Raw genomic sequence first — 16,222 nt, forward strand, 5'->3', positions numbered from 1 at the left:
CCCCCCCCCCGGGGGGGGTGATTTTCGCTTTCTGTCTCTCTGTCTTTAGGGCTAGCACACACACCCTGTAGCAAAAACCTCTCCAAAAAAATAAATACATAGAATTTAGCTACCTTAATCACTAGGTCTCCTAGTTGGCCCCTGGAATCCAGATTTGGACGTACTGCTTTTAATTACTGTGCTACAGTGCTGGCATATTGTTTATTATGTTTAATATTACTTTTAACTTCTGTTAACATTTTATAATCTTCCACTAAAAATATATTGTGAACTCAATATTCTCATTGTACATGTTTTCTTAGAGGAGATTCTTAGGACATATACTTCTATAGTGACATTTTTTCCCCTGTGTTTTGAGTCTGTTTGGAATAGTTTTTATTTTTTTAAATTATAAAGCATTTATAATTTGAAGCTGTAGTTTTGATTCTTATGTTGCTAGGAACTGAAATCTATTAGATTGGAATTTTGACTTAACTTATTTTTTAAGGGAGAGTTTTGCACATGTGCTCACCAGAGAGAGAATGAGAAATCAGTCCCCTTCCCCCAGGGGATGGCCATGCCCATGATCCCTTTTCTTGGGCACTCACTCACTCACACTCACACACTCTCTCTCTCTCTCTCTCTCTCACACACACACACACACACACACACACACACACACGGCACAAATTCTTTAAGCTACCGGGTCTGGACTACTGTGTGGGAGTTCAGCAATGGAACCATAATGCCATCTGCTGGTCCCAAGTAGATTTTATCTACCCAGATTATATGTAGGCTGCAAAGTCTTGAGTGTTTTAAGTGAAGAAATAATTGTACTGATCTTTGCTTTACATTAGAAAGCAGTCAGAATGACACAGAGTTAATGGGAGAAACTGCTTATGCAACTTTGGAAGAAACCAAGTCAGCCACTGAGGTAAACTTGTGCTTTTCTGTGTGAATGTATGATAAATAGCATCTTAAAGTACTAATTATTATACTAATGCTTAGTATGCATTCTATCTTTTTGAATTAAAAGTAATTTTTATTGGAAATTTTGAGATCATGTATATTGGTCACTTTAATGGTAAAATTAGCTTCCATTTTGACCTGATTATATACGGTGTCTTAATTTAGAAAAGTAGTTTATTGGTATTGCGTTAAAGACATATTCTTTTACCCCTAAATTAATTTTCCTTGGACATAGGTTGTATTTTTGAAGTATATTGTGAAATTAATTAGGGTTCATGTCTAAAATTAAGGTTAATTTTAAAATTTGATAACAAACTAAATCTTGTTCTTTGGAGTTTTACTACCTGATTTCCAGATAAAATAGGATAACTAAATGGTCTTTACATTGTGTCTTGTTCATTTGAGTTGCTATAACAAACTACCTGAGCCTGTGTGATTTATAAAATACTGAAACTTATTTCTCAAAGTTCTGGAAGCTAGGATGTCCAAGATCAAGGCACCAGAGAGTTTAGTGTGTGTGTAAGGAGGTCTTTTTGCGGTCAGCAGGTGGCGTGGTGGTTAAGGCAGTGGACGTTCCCACATGGCTGACTGTGGTTCAAGTCCTGGACTTGGTGATTTGCTTTCTCACTTTCCCTCTCTCTCTGTCTTAATCTGGTCAAATTAAAATAAATGAATGAATAAATATAAATAAATAAATAAATAAAAAAGAAGGGTCTCTCTCTCTTCTAAGATGGCACCTTGCTGTTCCATCTTGAAGAGGGGATAATGCTGTGTTCTTACCTGATGTAAGGGACAGAAGGTCATGAAAAAGGGCCCAGTGTTTTGGGAATTCAGTTTTAATTCCATTGACAAGGAGGAGCCCTCTTGACCTAATCCACTCCCCAAAGGCTCCACCTCCCCCTCTCTGTGTTTTTTTTTTCTTGTTGTTTGTTTATTTCATTTGCTGTAGGGCTACATCACTGGGGTGGTGTGGTAGAGAAAATAAGAAAGCAGCCCCTTGGAGGATGGCCATGCCACATTTCCTTTTACCGTATTCTCCACTTGAGATTTTGGGCATGTATACATGTGTTTTTCAGACCCCTGGGTTCAAGATTCAATCCACACAGTCTGCCATGTGGGATCCAGCTGCACTCACCACCATACTGTTGCCTGTCTCACCCAACACCCCTGCTTCTGCTTTTTTTTTTTTTTTTTCTTTTTTTAAAAAATGTTGCTATAGAGCATGTATGCTCCCAGAGAGAGGGAGAGAAGAAATGGGTTGGCAAATGACTATGCTGCAATCCCTTTTGCTTTATTCTCTTAGAATTATGGGCATGCATGCACTCGTGCATGCCTGGTTGTAAGTTTGAGTGATATATTCATATAGTAGTACATGGCGTATATCTCTTGAAGTTCAGTTTTTATATATAACCAGAAAAGCTTAGTCATTCTTTTAAGGGCTTTCTGACTATAGAGTTATGCATAAATAAACCCACATTTATGACTACTTTTTGAACTGGGGAGAAATATGGATTCTTCCTTTTGTGTGGTTGTTGAGTAGCAAAGGTGGGCTTCTAGGTTTTACAGCTTACAAGGAGAAGGCAGTGGTCTAGTCTAATTCTGAAAGTCACCAAGGGGTTTGACTGGTTTTCAGACTAAAAGATGAGACTGGTGTTCCATAATTTTTTACTACCGGGTAGGAATCATCATTTATTTTTAACTTCAAATTACAGTAGTACTTAGTACTATTATAGACTTTGAACTGTGTAAAAAATGTAAGGTCCTTAAATAATTGTCGAATTTAATAACTAAATTTATGATTCTTCAGGAAGAGGAAGAAAAGATACCTGAAGATAGTGTCGGTTTTGGAACTGCCAGTGATGATTCTGACATCGTTACCCTTGAGCCACCTAAGTTAGAAGAAATAGGAAATCAAGAAGTCATTGTTAAAGAAGCACTGAGTTCAGACGACTTTAACATGGGCTCTTCTTCTAGCAGCCAATATGCATTTTGTCAGCCAGAAACTGGTAAGAACTTTAAAAGTCAAGACATTTAAAAATGTACAGTGGTAACTTATGTTTTCCAAGACTGTGACCTAGAGCACAGCAATCTTTGGATAGCATGATAAAATAAATATATATATATATACACACTTTTTTTTTAAGAGGGAGATTTTTGCTATAGGGCTTGTGCACTCACTGAAGAGACAGCAAGACAGAAAATGAGAAATCACCCCCTCGGGGGCTGGCCATGCTGCAATACCTTCTCCATTCTCCTCTTGGAATCTTGGGCACACATGCACACACGCCTGGCATGAGTTTAAGCCACCGGGTCCCGGTCTCAAACTGTGGTTGATTATGTGGGAGTCCAGTGATATAGCCATTAAGCCAACTGCTGGTCCCAAGTATGAGTTTTTCTTTCCAAAGTTTTTCAGTTCAATTTTAGGAATGTAAATAGTATCTTTCAATATGAGGACATAAAGTTAAAAAATACCATAAAACATGTGCCTATAGTTAACCTAGTTATTTAACCCGTGATAATAACTTAAGAACAGATTATGGGAGAGACAGCTTGGAAAACTGCTAGTGATTCTAAAAATGTCCAAATGTGATAGATAAAACAGCAACAGAGCGTATCTACATTAGGTAATTTTCATAGATTTTTGCCATTCTTTAATTTACATTTGGCAACCAGCAACAGACCTTGTGATTTCTGTCATTCCATTTTAAGCTGAGAGTTTTTGCATGTATCATGGAAAATGCCCATTATGAAAAACACTCAGTGATTTAAAATGTTTCTGACCAAAAAAAACTCATACTGTAATTTAATTTTTCTACCAACTTTTTGAAGTCCTTTCATAAAATTTTGATACTTGGCTATCTCATTTATTGATGAATTACTTTCAGTTATATCAGCAATTTTGTCTATTAAATAAAAGCTCGAAAATACTCTGTTCAACTATTTGAATACCCATCTGACCTGGCATTCTTAGTGGTCAGAGTTCAAATTCAGCCTTTGTTAAAGTAGCATACGTAGTATTAAGAGAGCTTAATATAATCAGTTTTCTTTCTTAAATGTTTTTGCCATAGTGTGTGCTTGCAAGAGATACTCAGAGGGAGACTCTGAGAGGAAACGTGAGAAATCACCCTCTGTGGGGATGGCCACACTACAGTCTCCTCCCCTGGGATTTGGGCACACACAAACGTACCTGGAGTGATTCTCACTCTGGGTCCAGGATTTGAAATGCAGTTTGCTATGTGGGAGTCCAGGGCTTTAACTACCATGCCACCTGCTGGCCCCAATATAATTGATGTTAGAATCCTGTTGGTCTTAAAAAAAAAAAAAGAATCCTGTTGGTCTTAAAATTTTACTAATTTTTAAATTCAGAATTAGTACTGCATTTAAATCGTCTTTTTTTCCTCCTCCTTTCTCCCTTCCCTTCTTCCCTCTGGTTTAATTTGAAAATATTCATGACCAAGAAAAGTCAACTGAAGCGGGAATATTGCAGAAAGATCAAGGCAGACACATAAGAACAAAATGTATAAGGCATAAAAGAAGCTACAGATTGTTAATATTTTTCAGGAACCTGTATACTTATTCCCATTATTTTAAGGTTTATCACCTTTTTGAACTTAAACTTCTTAGGGATTTTGAAGACTCAGTTAAGACAACTATTTGATTGTGTATTTTTATCCTTTATTATTCCTCCTAATGGAATGAATTGTTCTAATAAATAAAAATTCTAACAAAAATGTTGGACTATGCTGAAAATACTATATATAAATCAGTTGCCACGAATTTCTGTTCTCTTTCCCTCAATTTTTCTTGTTTTGATACTTTTATGTTATACTTATCATTTAGTTTTTTCCTGTCCCTTCTTCATCTTTATAGGATTTCAGCTTCAGTTTTTTTCTGTTGCCAAATTAGGCTCTGGTGGCGATACTGATTTAAGAATACCACTTCCGCCATATGACCTTTCTCCCAAAAAGAAAAGTTGGTAGTTGCAAGGAAGTTTGAATTGTATATATGTTAAGAAAAGGCGTGATTATTACATTTCAATTTAGCACAGAATGTTATCATAATTAAAATATTTTCCGTTCTTTTTCCTCTTTATTCTTTATAATAAAGCTTTATACATCTTTTTTTCCTGTTTATTCACAAAAGAAAGGTGGTGGGAGAAGCTGTGGAAGATTCCTGAATGCATAAGGGGATGGGATGATCAGCTGAAACACCATGTTCCTAGCCAACTCGCTTTCCAAGGTGGTGTGACTAACTCTGATCAGCTTCTCATAAGCTGAGTGTGCCTAGTCACATTTACTCTTTACTAGATGCTTTAAAGAAACCTGTTGTTCTCTGTGATACTGTAAACAGGTGTTCAAAATTGATCTTGTAAAAAAAGCTGGCTAAGCTCATTGCATGCCTTTGCACTGCTTGCATCTTAGACTATGGACCGAACAAAGCTCTGAAAAGTTTAAAAATAAAAAAAAAATCAGCTATTACATGTATAGGTTAAAAAGATGGAAGCATTAGATAAAGACATGAATATGTTAGGCTTTTTTGTTAGAATATATAACAAGGGCTGTCTTTTAGTACAATTGAAAGTTTATTTAAAGAATTTTGACAGGTGGTTTGCTTTTTATATTTGTGTATCTTAATACTGTGTCATAAAGTCTAACTGAAATAGTCAAACCATGATCTGAATGCCTTTGTATTATGAAATGATTTGTTTCAAGTCTTTATTTCTTTTTCTTTGTCCATGGAATGTAACCTCACTCCTTAAGGCGACAACATCTTGGAAAAACTAGTGGTCAAGAATTACCAGATAATCATGGGCATAAGGGTCATGGCCAAAAGATCTCTCACAGTGGGATCTCTATCACTAAATACTAGGAATATTCATTCATTCAGTAGTGTCTTCTGTCTTTGTGTTTGTTATTTTAAGTGTTGAAAGTAAACTAAATTCTCCATGATCCCTGTACTTTTTAAAAAAGTACAAGTTATGGATATCCTGTCTCCTGAAGAACTGTTTTGCTTTTTAGAAGCATGAATGTTTGTTTTAGAGTTATTGAAGTTCACATGTAATCCTTACCTTAAGTGCTTTCCTTTTATTCTGTGGAATTTAATACTGAATGACATAATCTTCTTCAATTTACAGTCAAAATATGGAACAGTGTTAAAATTATGCATTTGGGAAAAAGTGAAGGTGGTTTTTCCAGAGGATATGTTGCCTGGAGTTTTGAGCTTTTTTGTGCATTTTTTGGTTCTTGTTTGTTGTTCTTTACTATTCTTTTCATAAAGGAGCAGCACCAGAGTAGTCCGTAATTTTGGAGATAGCTTTTGTGTCACTTCCTCATGCTGACATATTTACTAGAGGGTAAAATTAATAACCTTCTAGTAAGAGTGGCAGTCGAAGGGAAGGACTCATCTGACTTCTGGAAACTCATGTTAAATTGTAGTGCTTTGAACCTTGGTTGTGGGCTAATAGGATGGGGATGAAACTAGGGACCAGATAGACCCACAGAAATTTGGTAGTTAGTGTACTTTTTAAGCCACAGGAACTAACTGCTTGCGTGTTTTCCTGTGTTTCTCGAACAATTGAGTTTAACTTACTTTTATTTGAAGTTGAATGAAAAGATAGAGCATTTTTTTTTTGTTCCAGAAATAGTACTTATTGGTGCCTCTAACAGTGATGAAATTTAGTAAGCTGTGACAATGAATGATTATTCCAATAGCATAAATTACAAGCAGAGTTTTAAGAAAACACAAGAGATAAACTTTCAAAGCACAGAATGAATAATATGATTAAGACATTCTTCTGTATCAAAGTTAAAATCTTTCAAGTTTTTATTTTATGTTGATAAGTTGACTTGGCATTCTCGTGTTTTTGTTTTTGGCTGTCTCATAAAAAGGCATGTGGGGATGGCATTGAATATTCTAAGTCATGTTTACTGTGAAAGCTTTTTGAATAAGTTGAATATCTAAATATCAACATTTTTCTCTTTAAAATAGTATTTTCATCTCAGCCTAGTGATGATGAATCAAGTAGTGATGAAACCAGTAATCAGCCCAGTCCTGCCTTTAGACGACGCCGTGCTAGGAAAAAGACTGTTTCTGCTTCAGAATCTGAAGAACGGGTACTTCCTGAACAAGAAACTGAACCTTCTAAGGAGTTGAGTAAACGCCAATTCAGTAGTGGTCTCAATAAGTGTGTTATACTTGCTTTGGTGATTGCAATCAGCATGGGATTTGGACATTTCTATGGTAAGTATTTTAGGATGTGTTGGACATAAACTGGTGGGAGTAGCATAGAGGTACCTTTTAAGAGTAAGGAGTCTTGGCTTCTGTTTTCAGTACTGTTATTAAATCTGTAACCTTAGCAACTCACAACCTGTTTGAGCCTCAATTTTCTCATTTGAAAAATTGATGCTGTCTGTCTTAAAACCATTTTCACGTAAACAGGGAAGTAGTTGCTTTTTAAAGAAATTCAAAGATTAAAGTTAAAAGATAAGATTAAAAACTGAAACACCATGAGGCAAATTATTTTAATTTAGAATCATAATTTAATTGTAAAGGTTATTTAAATCTCACTTGAAATAGTTACATTTGAAGTATCACAGTAATTTTAGTTATTTCTAATTTTCTCTCTCTCTTTTTTTTTTTTTTTTTTTTTTTTAAGATTTTTGCTATAGGGCCCTTGTGCTCCACAGGCAGAGACAGAAAGTGAGAAATAACCCCCTAGGGGGAGTGGCCATAGTGCAATCAGTCCCTTCTTCTCCATTCTCTATTTGGCATTTTGAACATGCATAAGCATGTGCCTAGTGTGAGTTTTTAGCTGCTGAGTCCAGGACTTGAACCATGGTCAACTACGTGGGAATCCAGTGATACAATCAACACATCATCCACTGGTCCCTATTTGTTTCCTGTTTAACAGTTGAAATAACACAATAATACTAGTTATTTTTTACTTTGACACTTTTTGATACTTAACATAAGTATCATTTTTAATATTTGTGTTTTTTTTTTTTTTTGAGAGGTTTTTCGCTATAGGGCGCGTGCGCTCGCCAGACAGACAGAGAGAGACATTAGAGATAGAAAGCGAGAAATCACCCCCCAGGGGGGATGGTCACACCGCAATCCCTTCTCCTCCATTCTCCTCTCGGGATCTTGGGCATGCACGCACACGCGCCAGGCGTGAGTTTTAAGCCACCGGGTCCGGGACACAAACCGCAGTCGACTACGTGGGAGTCCAGCGACATAGCCATTACGCTAACTGCTGGTTCCCAATATTTGTGCTTGTTTTTGTAATTCACATGAATTATGTTTGTTTTTTTTTTTTTTTCCTAAGGAGAGATTTTTGCTATAGGGTGCATGTGCTCGCTGGAGAGATAGAAAGCAAGAGATTGTCCTACCAAGGGGGATGGCCACATTGCAATCCCTTCTCCATTCTCCTCTTGGGACTTTGGGCACACATGCAGACACGCTCAGAATGAGTTTTAAGCTGCCGGGTCTGAGACTTGAACCATAGTCGACTACATTGGAGTCTAGCTATGTAGCTATTACACCATCTGCTGGTCCCAAATTGTGATTTTTTTTTTTAAAGAGTGTTTTTTTTTTTTTTTTTTTTTGTTTTAGGTTTTTGCCATAGGGATTTGCACTTGCTGGGGAGAGAGATTGAGAGAGAGAGAGAGAGAGAGAGAGAAACAGATAGAGAAAGTGAAAGTGAGAAGACACTTCCCAAATAGATGGCCATGCCACAATCCCTTCTCGTCCCTTCTCCTCCTGAGATTTTAGGTACACACGCACATGCACTTGCATGCGGTGTTCCCGTGCTCTCCACGCTCCCCACTGCCCTACTTCCTTAAAGTTGTTTACTGCTTTGAGCGCTCAGTGGGCTTCCGTTGAGCGCCATTTTGAAATAGGCGCTGAGGGTGATGGGCAGGGGTGCTCCACACACGTGTGCTTTCCAGACAGAGACAGAGAGACAGAAAGCGAGAAATCACCCCCCAGGGGGGATGGCCACACCACAGTCCCTTCTTCATTCTCCTCTCGGGATCTTGGGCACACACACACGCGCGCCCAGCGTGTTTTAAGCCACCAGGTCTGGGACACGAACTGCGGTCAACTTTGTGGGTGTCCAGCGACATAGCCGTTACGCTAACTGCTGGTTCCCCAAATTGTGAATTTTTTGTCTTTAGCCTTATGTATATATTTTTTATGCTTATTTTTAAATGCATGTTGTTTACTTTATGAATTGAAAGGCTTTAAATGTTTCTGGGGTAAGAAGAGAAAAGAATTCCAGGTGGTGTTATTTTTCTTTTAGGAACCTCACTGCTGAATTTCTTATTTAAGGTATATAGTTGTACAAAGACTAGGAGTATTTGAGAATTGAACATTTATACTCTCTTGTGTTAGAATTTGGAGGGGTGGGGAGGAAGGCAGAACAAATACTTAAAATGCCTAAGATTTTGTCAACCTCAAAAATCTTAGTTTGCCTTATTTTAAGATTTTTTTGGCCTCCATAATCCACAGTTTAACTTTGGTTTGCCAGTTCTTTCCAACAATGTGTTCTGTATGCTGAGATTGGAGAATTGGCATATATTTTGTTTATTTGTGGAAAACATAGATCATTCAACATAGTGTAATTAATGTATCTTAATAAAGGGAATCAATACTTTAAAGTGAGTCAGTAACCTGTGTTTTTTCTTGTATTTTTTATGTTAATAATAATATGTGAATTCCTGATAGAAGTTTGTTGTAATGAAATTTGATTTGAAATATATATTTAACATTACTGACTAGTAGCAGGAGCAAATACATCATTGTTTTTTGAGTATGATTTTTTTCTTCCACAGGTAAACATGAAGGTAACAAAGGAAAAGGTCTTATCTTAATCTTTTTTTTTTTTTTTTACTAAAAAAGTGACTTTTAATGTTAATCCACATTGCATTAAATCCTCACCAATTGCATGTTTTTAAAAAAACCTTCATGTATGAAATACTTATCTTTCTTAGAGGTTTTCCTTACTCTTAAAACTGTTGATACATTTCTGTGAGCACTTTAAAACTCCAACATTCTTTTGAATAATTTCCTAACAAGTTTGCCATGGTTTTGTAAACCTGAAAATTTAAAGAGAAGAAATGCATCTTAATACAGAATATTATACATGTTAACTGGTGTTTAGAATAGGAAACAATTGTCTGTAAGTTGGTGAAAGGTCTTTTTATTGTTTTCCAAGATGTGTTGGGAAAAATTTTTATTTTTTAGAGAAATTTTTTTGCTATAGGGCATGTGTGCTCACTAGATAGAGACAGAGACAGAAAGTGAGAAATCACCCCCCAGGGGGATGACCATACCACAATTCCTTTTCCTCCAGTCTCCTCTTGGGATTTTTGGGCACATACGCACATGCACCCTGTTTGAATTTTAAGCTGCCAAGTACGGGATTTGAACCACAATCGACTACATGGGCATCCAGAGACATAAACATTATGTCATCTACTGGTCTCAGTGACTCGAAGAGATTTAAAAATGGTTTTTCTAGTAGTGAGGGGAGAAATAGTATTCCATCATTAAATCATTTTATTGTAAAATTCTGTGATGTCTGTATATAATGATATGCTAGCTCAGTAAAGTTAATACTAAGGTTGCTAAATTCAATTTGCCTTCTTTTTGATTTAGAGTGTATTTTGTTCTCATGCATGAAGCATGTAGCAGCATGTAAACAGCATGTCTTTGCAGAGTAACATTTTGAATTTTCAAGTGAAAATACAGAGTTCTACTTGATTTAATATTCCTTCGTCAGTGCTGGGATAAGGACAGTGGTATGCCAGTACAGTTCAAAACACTGCAGAATTCTTAAAAGTTTTGGCTTTCAAAATGGGTAGTCACAGTTAGCTAGTTTTTTTTTTCTTTAAAGGATTATTTAATTTTATTTAATATTTTCCAGTCTCTCACAGAGAGACAGAAGGAGAGAGAGGAAAAGTGAGAAAGCGAGCTACCAGGTCCAGGACTTAAAACTACAGTTGGCCATATGGGAGTCCAGTGCCTTTAACCACCATGCCACCTGCCTGCTCCACGAGTTTTTATCATGGTGTACTTTAAGGATTTGTGTTGTAGCTTTAACGAAAAATACTAAAGTTCATTTTCTTCTTATTGCCTTAAAACCTATGAAGAGACACCGTAGTTTATTCATTTCTCTGGAAAGGAGGGTAGAAAACCTTTTTGTACTTCAAGTATATCCCTTCAGAAAACAAACCTGAGTCCTTTTCAACAAGTAAGATAAGAACATTACATTAATTGATTTGTTAGAGTAATGTGGGCTGGTTCGTTTGTTTCAATTAAAAGCATAGTGAGTTCCTTACGTGTTTTGGGGTGTATATTAAATTAATCTTAAAAAGTACATTAACCTCCTTGACCTGATTTATACTTTGATTAATGCTTTCTACTATTTAATGAATGACATCATGAGATTTTACTTATTTTTTCCTTACTTACAGAATGAGTTGCTTGTAGTTTTTGCTATAGGGCATGTGTGTTAGAGAAAGAGAAAGTAAGAAATCACCTCCTAGGGGGTTTGGCCACACTACCATCTCTTGTCCTTCTTTCGCCACTTGAGATTTTGATTTCATACAAACACGCACACACACGCACATGCTTCAGGCTTCTGGTGGGTCCAGGACTCGAACTGCTCTGCCAACCATATGAGATTCTGCCACCTTAATTTCCATACCATTAGCTGGCCCTATGATGAGAATTCTTAAAGAACTTCGAAATGCTGATTCTTTGAAGAAAATTATCCCATTTGGATTAAGTAGTTACATGATATCCAATTTAAACATTGTATATATTTTTAAATATTGGTAATTACAATCTATATATGCTTCTAATGAAAATTTTTATTTCAGGCACAGTTCAGATTCAGAAGCGTCAACAGTTAGTCAGAAAGATACATGAAGATGAACTGAATGACATGAAGGATTATCTTTCTCAATGTCAACAGGAACAAGAGTCTTTCCCAGATTATAAGGTGAGTATGAATATTATTTTTAAAAACCTAATTCGGGATCAGAAGTTAGCGTGTAATGGCTATGTTGCTGCTCTCCCATGTAGTTGATAATTAAAATTTTATCTTTCGGGGACATGTGTGCTACCAGAGAGAGACAGAGAGGAGGAGGAGGAAGTACTCTTCAGTGGAGCCTAGCCACATTCCATTTTCCTCCATTTCTCCACCCTGTCAGAAATTTTGACACATATACCTGTCTGTTGTGTTTTTCAAGCTGCTGAGGCTGGGACTTGAACAACGCAGTCGGCCATGTGTGATCCAGCTTCCTTAACTTGCAGTCCATGGGGCCAGCCCTGGGTCCCTGAATTCAAATTTTTTGGCACTAAAATAAACTTGTATTTTTAAAAATAAATTTTATTCCCAGAGGGCACATGTCGGTGAGAGATTTAGAACTCTCATATGCACTTGCCTCTACTGGGGTGTGGTCATGCTGCAATTATTTTTTTCCCATTTGTCTATCTCATCAGGATTTTAGCGCACATACCTACATGATCCTGGTATGTTAAAACACAAACTGTGAGGGGTTAGAATTCGAACCTGTAGTCAGTCTTGTGGGATGTGGCTTTCTATGCACAGCATTAACCACTGCACTAAAGGGCCAACTGTAAACTTGTACTTTGATTCAAAGTTTTCTGTGTATTTTTTGGAATACCTTCATGTGCATATGTTTTTGTGTTAACCATTAGGTCATTGGGAAAGTCATACCATTTTTCTATACAAAAAATGCGTTATGACTGGGATGAGCAGATAGTGTAGTGGTTACATTGCTGGTTTCCCAATGTATTCAATTGTGGTTCAAGTCCCAGACCCAACTCCTTAAAACTCCCACCAGGTATATGTGCATGCATGCCCAAAGTCCCAAGAAGAGAATGGAGAAAGGATTGCAGCACGGCCATCCCCCTAGGGGGTGATTTCTCTCATTTGTCTCTCTGTCTCTCTCTCTGTCCAGTGAGCACATGCTATAGCAAAAATTTCTCCAGAAAATAAATGTGTCATGACTTACCCAACGACCCAATATTTTTTCATAGAGCTAAGTAAAACAATTTTAATCAGGAGGGAAAGAAAAGAACTGTGGTTTTTAGAGTTTTGTTTGTGTATGTCTTTTTTTTTTTTTTGGAGAGGTTTTTGCCATAGGGCGCATGCGCTCACCAGACAGAGAGAGACAGAAAGCGAGAAATCACCCCCCAGGGGGGAAGGCCACACCGCAATCCCCTCTCCATTCTCCTCTTGGGATCCTGGGCAAGTATGCACATGCACCCGGCATGAGTTTTAAGCCACGGGGTCTGGGATGTGAACCGTGGTCAACTACATGGGAGTCCAGCAACATAGCCATTACACTAACTGCTAGTCTCTCTTTTGCTCTAGGGCATGTGTGCTGTCCAGAGGGATAGAAAGCGAGAAATCCACCCCCCCACCCTGCCATCCCACCCTTCAGTTGTATGGCCATGCTGTAGTTCCTTCTCCTCTATTGTCCTCTTAGGATTTTGGATATCCATGCACACGCACCCAGAGTGAGTTTCAAGCCACTACGTCTGGTACTTGAACCGTAATTGACTACATGACCAGCAACCTAACCATTACACCACCTGCTGGTCCCGAGTAGGGTTTTTATACAGTATATAATAATCAAATAAAGGATATACTCTTATTTATCTCTAATGTTGAATGCACATGGTTTCTTTTAATCTCCAGTGCTGTAGATTGATCTCTAGGATTACATTCATCTGTATAGACTTAAACACACAAATACAGTGGAATTCTCTTCAACTATTAAAAAGAAAAAAAAAAACGAAAGGTGGACCAGACAGTGGCATGGTGTTTAAAGTGACTGGATCCCATGTGGCCTACTGTGTAGTCAAAGTCCTGGACTAAGTGCAATAAGCTGGGCATAGGAAGAGAAAAATTATGTGTTTACATGTGTGGAAACTAAAGCAATTGGCTTCATGGAACTAGAGAGTACAATCATGTTCTTAGAGGCTAAGAAGGGTTGGAGAGCTGTGATAGGGATGTGGTGATAGAGCTATCCCCGTTTCTCCTATCTTATAAATGTGCCCAGAAGTCAGTAACAACTTCATGTGATTTTAGGAAACACTAATCAGAAATTCCTTTATGTCTGTCTGGAAAATCCTATTAGGAATATACCAAGCTCTAGGTAACTTTAAAAAATTCTTCCATCATAGGGTCCAGCAGTTTGCATAATGGCTATGTCGCTGAACTCCGTAGTTGACCGTGGTTCGAGTTCCGGACCTGGTTGCTTAAACTCACGCTGGGTGCGTGTGTGTGCGTGCCCAAGATCTTGAGAGGAGAATGGAGGAGAAGGGATTGCGGGCGTGGCCATCCCCCCTCGGGGGTGACTTCTCGCTTTCTCTCTTTCTGGCGAGCGCATGCACTCTATAGCAAAAACCTCTCCAAAAACAAACAAACAAACAAAACTCTTCCATCATATTATTCTTAATTTGATGTAGCTCTCTGATATGCATTTTCTTGCAAATGATTGTATACTTTAGTTTTTGTACCTTGAAAAATACTACCCATTGGGGGAACCAGCAGTTAGGATAATGGCTATGTCGCTGGACTCCCATGTAGTCGACTGCGGTTCCTGTCCCAGGCCCAGTGGCTTAAAACTCACGCTGGGCGTGTGTGTGTGTGCCCAAGATCCCGAGAGGAGATTGGAGGAGAAGGGATTGCAGTGTGACCATCCCCCCTGGGGGGTGATTTCTCGCTTTCTGTCTCTCTGTCTCTCTCTGTCTGTCTGGCGAGCGCACGCACCCTATAGCAAAAAAAATATCTCTCTCTCAAAAAAAAATAATACTTTCATTGGGGACCAGCAGATTGCGTAATGGTTACATAACTGGACTCCCATGTAGTTGACTGCAGTTCGAGTCCCAGACCTGGTGGCTTTAAACTCAGGCCGGGCTAGTGTGCACGCATCCCTAAAGTCCCAGGAGGAGAATGGAGGAAGGGATTTCCATGTGGCCAACTCCTTGGGGTGATTTCTCATCTTCTGTCTTTCTGTCTCTCTCTGTTTCTCTGGCGAGCACACTTGCCCTACACCAAAAACCTCGCCCAAAATTTTTTTAAAAGAAAAAAAGTGTAATTCATGGGACAGTATCTTTAGAAATAAAGACAGTAAAGCTCATAGCCTGTTAATTTCTTACAGATTTAAGTTCAGCTTTTAAAATATTTGACCTTTTTCTTCTCTTTTAAAAAATGTAGTCATTGAAAGAAAACCTTGTGAGATGCTGGACCCATACCGAAGCAGAGAAGATAGCTTTTGAAACTCAGAAAAATAACCTTGCTACAGAAAACCAGAATTTGAGAGTATCACTGGAGAAGGAAGAGAAAGCCTTGTGTTCATTGCAGGATGAGTTAAGAAAACTTAGAGAACAGATTAGAGTATTGGAAGATAAAGGAACGAGTACAGAATTAATTACAGAAAATCAGCAACTTAAGCAGCATTTGGAAGAGGAAAAGCAGAAAACTCACAGCTTCCTCAATCAAAGAGAAACCCTACTGGCAGAAGCAAAGATGTTAAAGAAGGAACTGGAGAGAGAACGACTAGTAACTATGGCTCTAAGGGTGGAACTCCAGCAGTTAAGTGCCAGTCAGTCAAATGGCAACTCAGATTCTCCCAATGTATTGACTGATAAAAAGGAAATAGCAGTTCTAAGGGAAAGACTCACTGAGCTGGAGCGGAAGCTAAACTTTGAACAGCAGCGTTCTGATTTGTGGGAAAGACTGTATGTTGAGGCAAAAGATCAAAATGGAAAACAAGAAGCTGATGGAAAAAAGAAAGGGGGCAGAGGAAACCACAGAGCTAAAAATAAGTCAAAGGAAACATTTTTGGGCTCAGTTAAGGAAACATTTGATGCCATGAAGAATTCTACCAAGGAGTTTGTGAGACATCATAAAGAAAAAATTAAACAGGCTAAAGAAGCTGTAAAGGAAAATCTGAAAAAGTTCTCAGATTCAGTTAAGTCCACTTTCAGACATTTTAAAGATACCACCAAAACTATCTTTGATGAAAAAGGTAATAAAAAATTCAGTGCTACGAAAGAAGGAGCAGCTGAAAAACCAACAGTTTTTAATGACTGTTTACATCCACAGTATAAGACATGTACACAAAACCAGATGAATAGAGGCCCTACTATGCAACAAGATGGAAGGAAAGAACAGCCAGTTCACTTTGGAGAATTTAGAAAAAATACAAATTCACAGAAGTATAGTGCTGAG

The 16,222-nt window shown here is 37.8% G+C and overlaps 1 protein-coding gene and 1 non-coding gene across 2 annotated transcripts in view; both read left to right on the forward strand.

The window, feature by feature from the left end:
* Positions 1–16,222, forward strand: part of CCPG1 (cell cycle progression 1) — a gene marked incomplete at its 5' end in the record, with an annotated part of 58,512 nt that overhangs the window by 7,424 nt on the left and 34,866 nt on the right. Inside the window, 6 exon segments of the mRNA XM_027766256.1 lie at positions 837–913; positions 2,756–2,954; positions 5,092–5,187; positions 6,937–7,188; positions 11,832–11,953; positions 15,206–16,222. Coding sequence (XP_027622057.1) covers positions 837–913; positions 2,756–2,954; positions 5,092–5,187; positions 6,937–7,188; positions 11,832–11,953; positions 15,206–16,222 — 1,763 coding nt within the window.
* MIR628 (microRNA mir-628) lies at positions 6,280–6,340 on the forward strand. The gene has a single exon (NR_129510.1). It is a non-coding gene; the product is annotated as a microRNA mir-628 (primary transcript).

This window comes from Tupaia chinensis, unplaced genomic scaffold (assembly GCF_000334495.1).
Source record: "Tupaia chinensis unplaced genomic scaffold, TupChi_1.0 Scaffold141943_1, whole genome shotgun sequence".
NCBI lineage: Eukaryota > Metazoa > Chordata > Mammalia > Scandentia > Tupaiidae > Tupaia > Tupaia belangeri.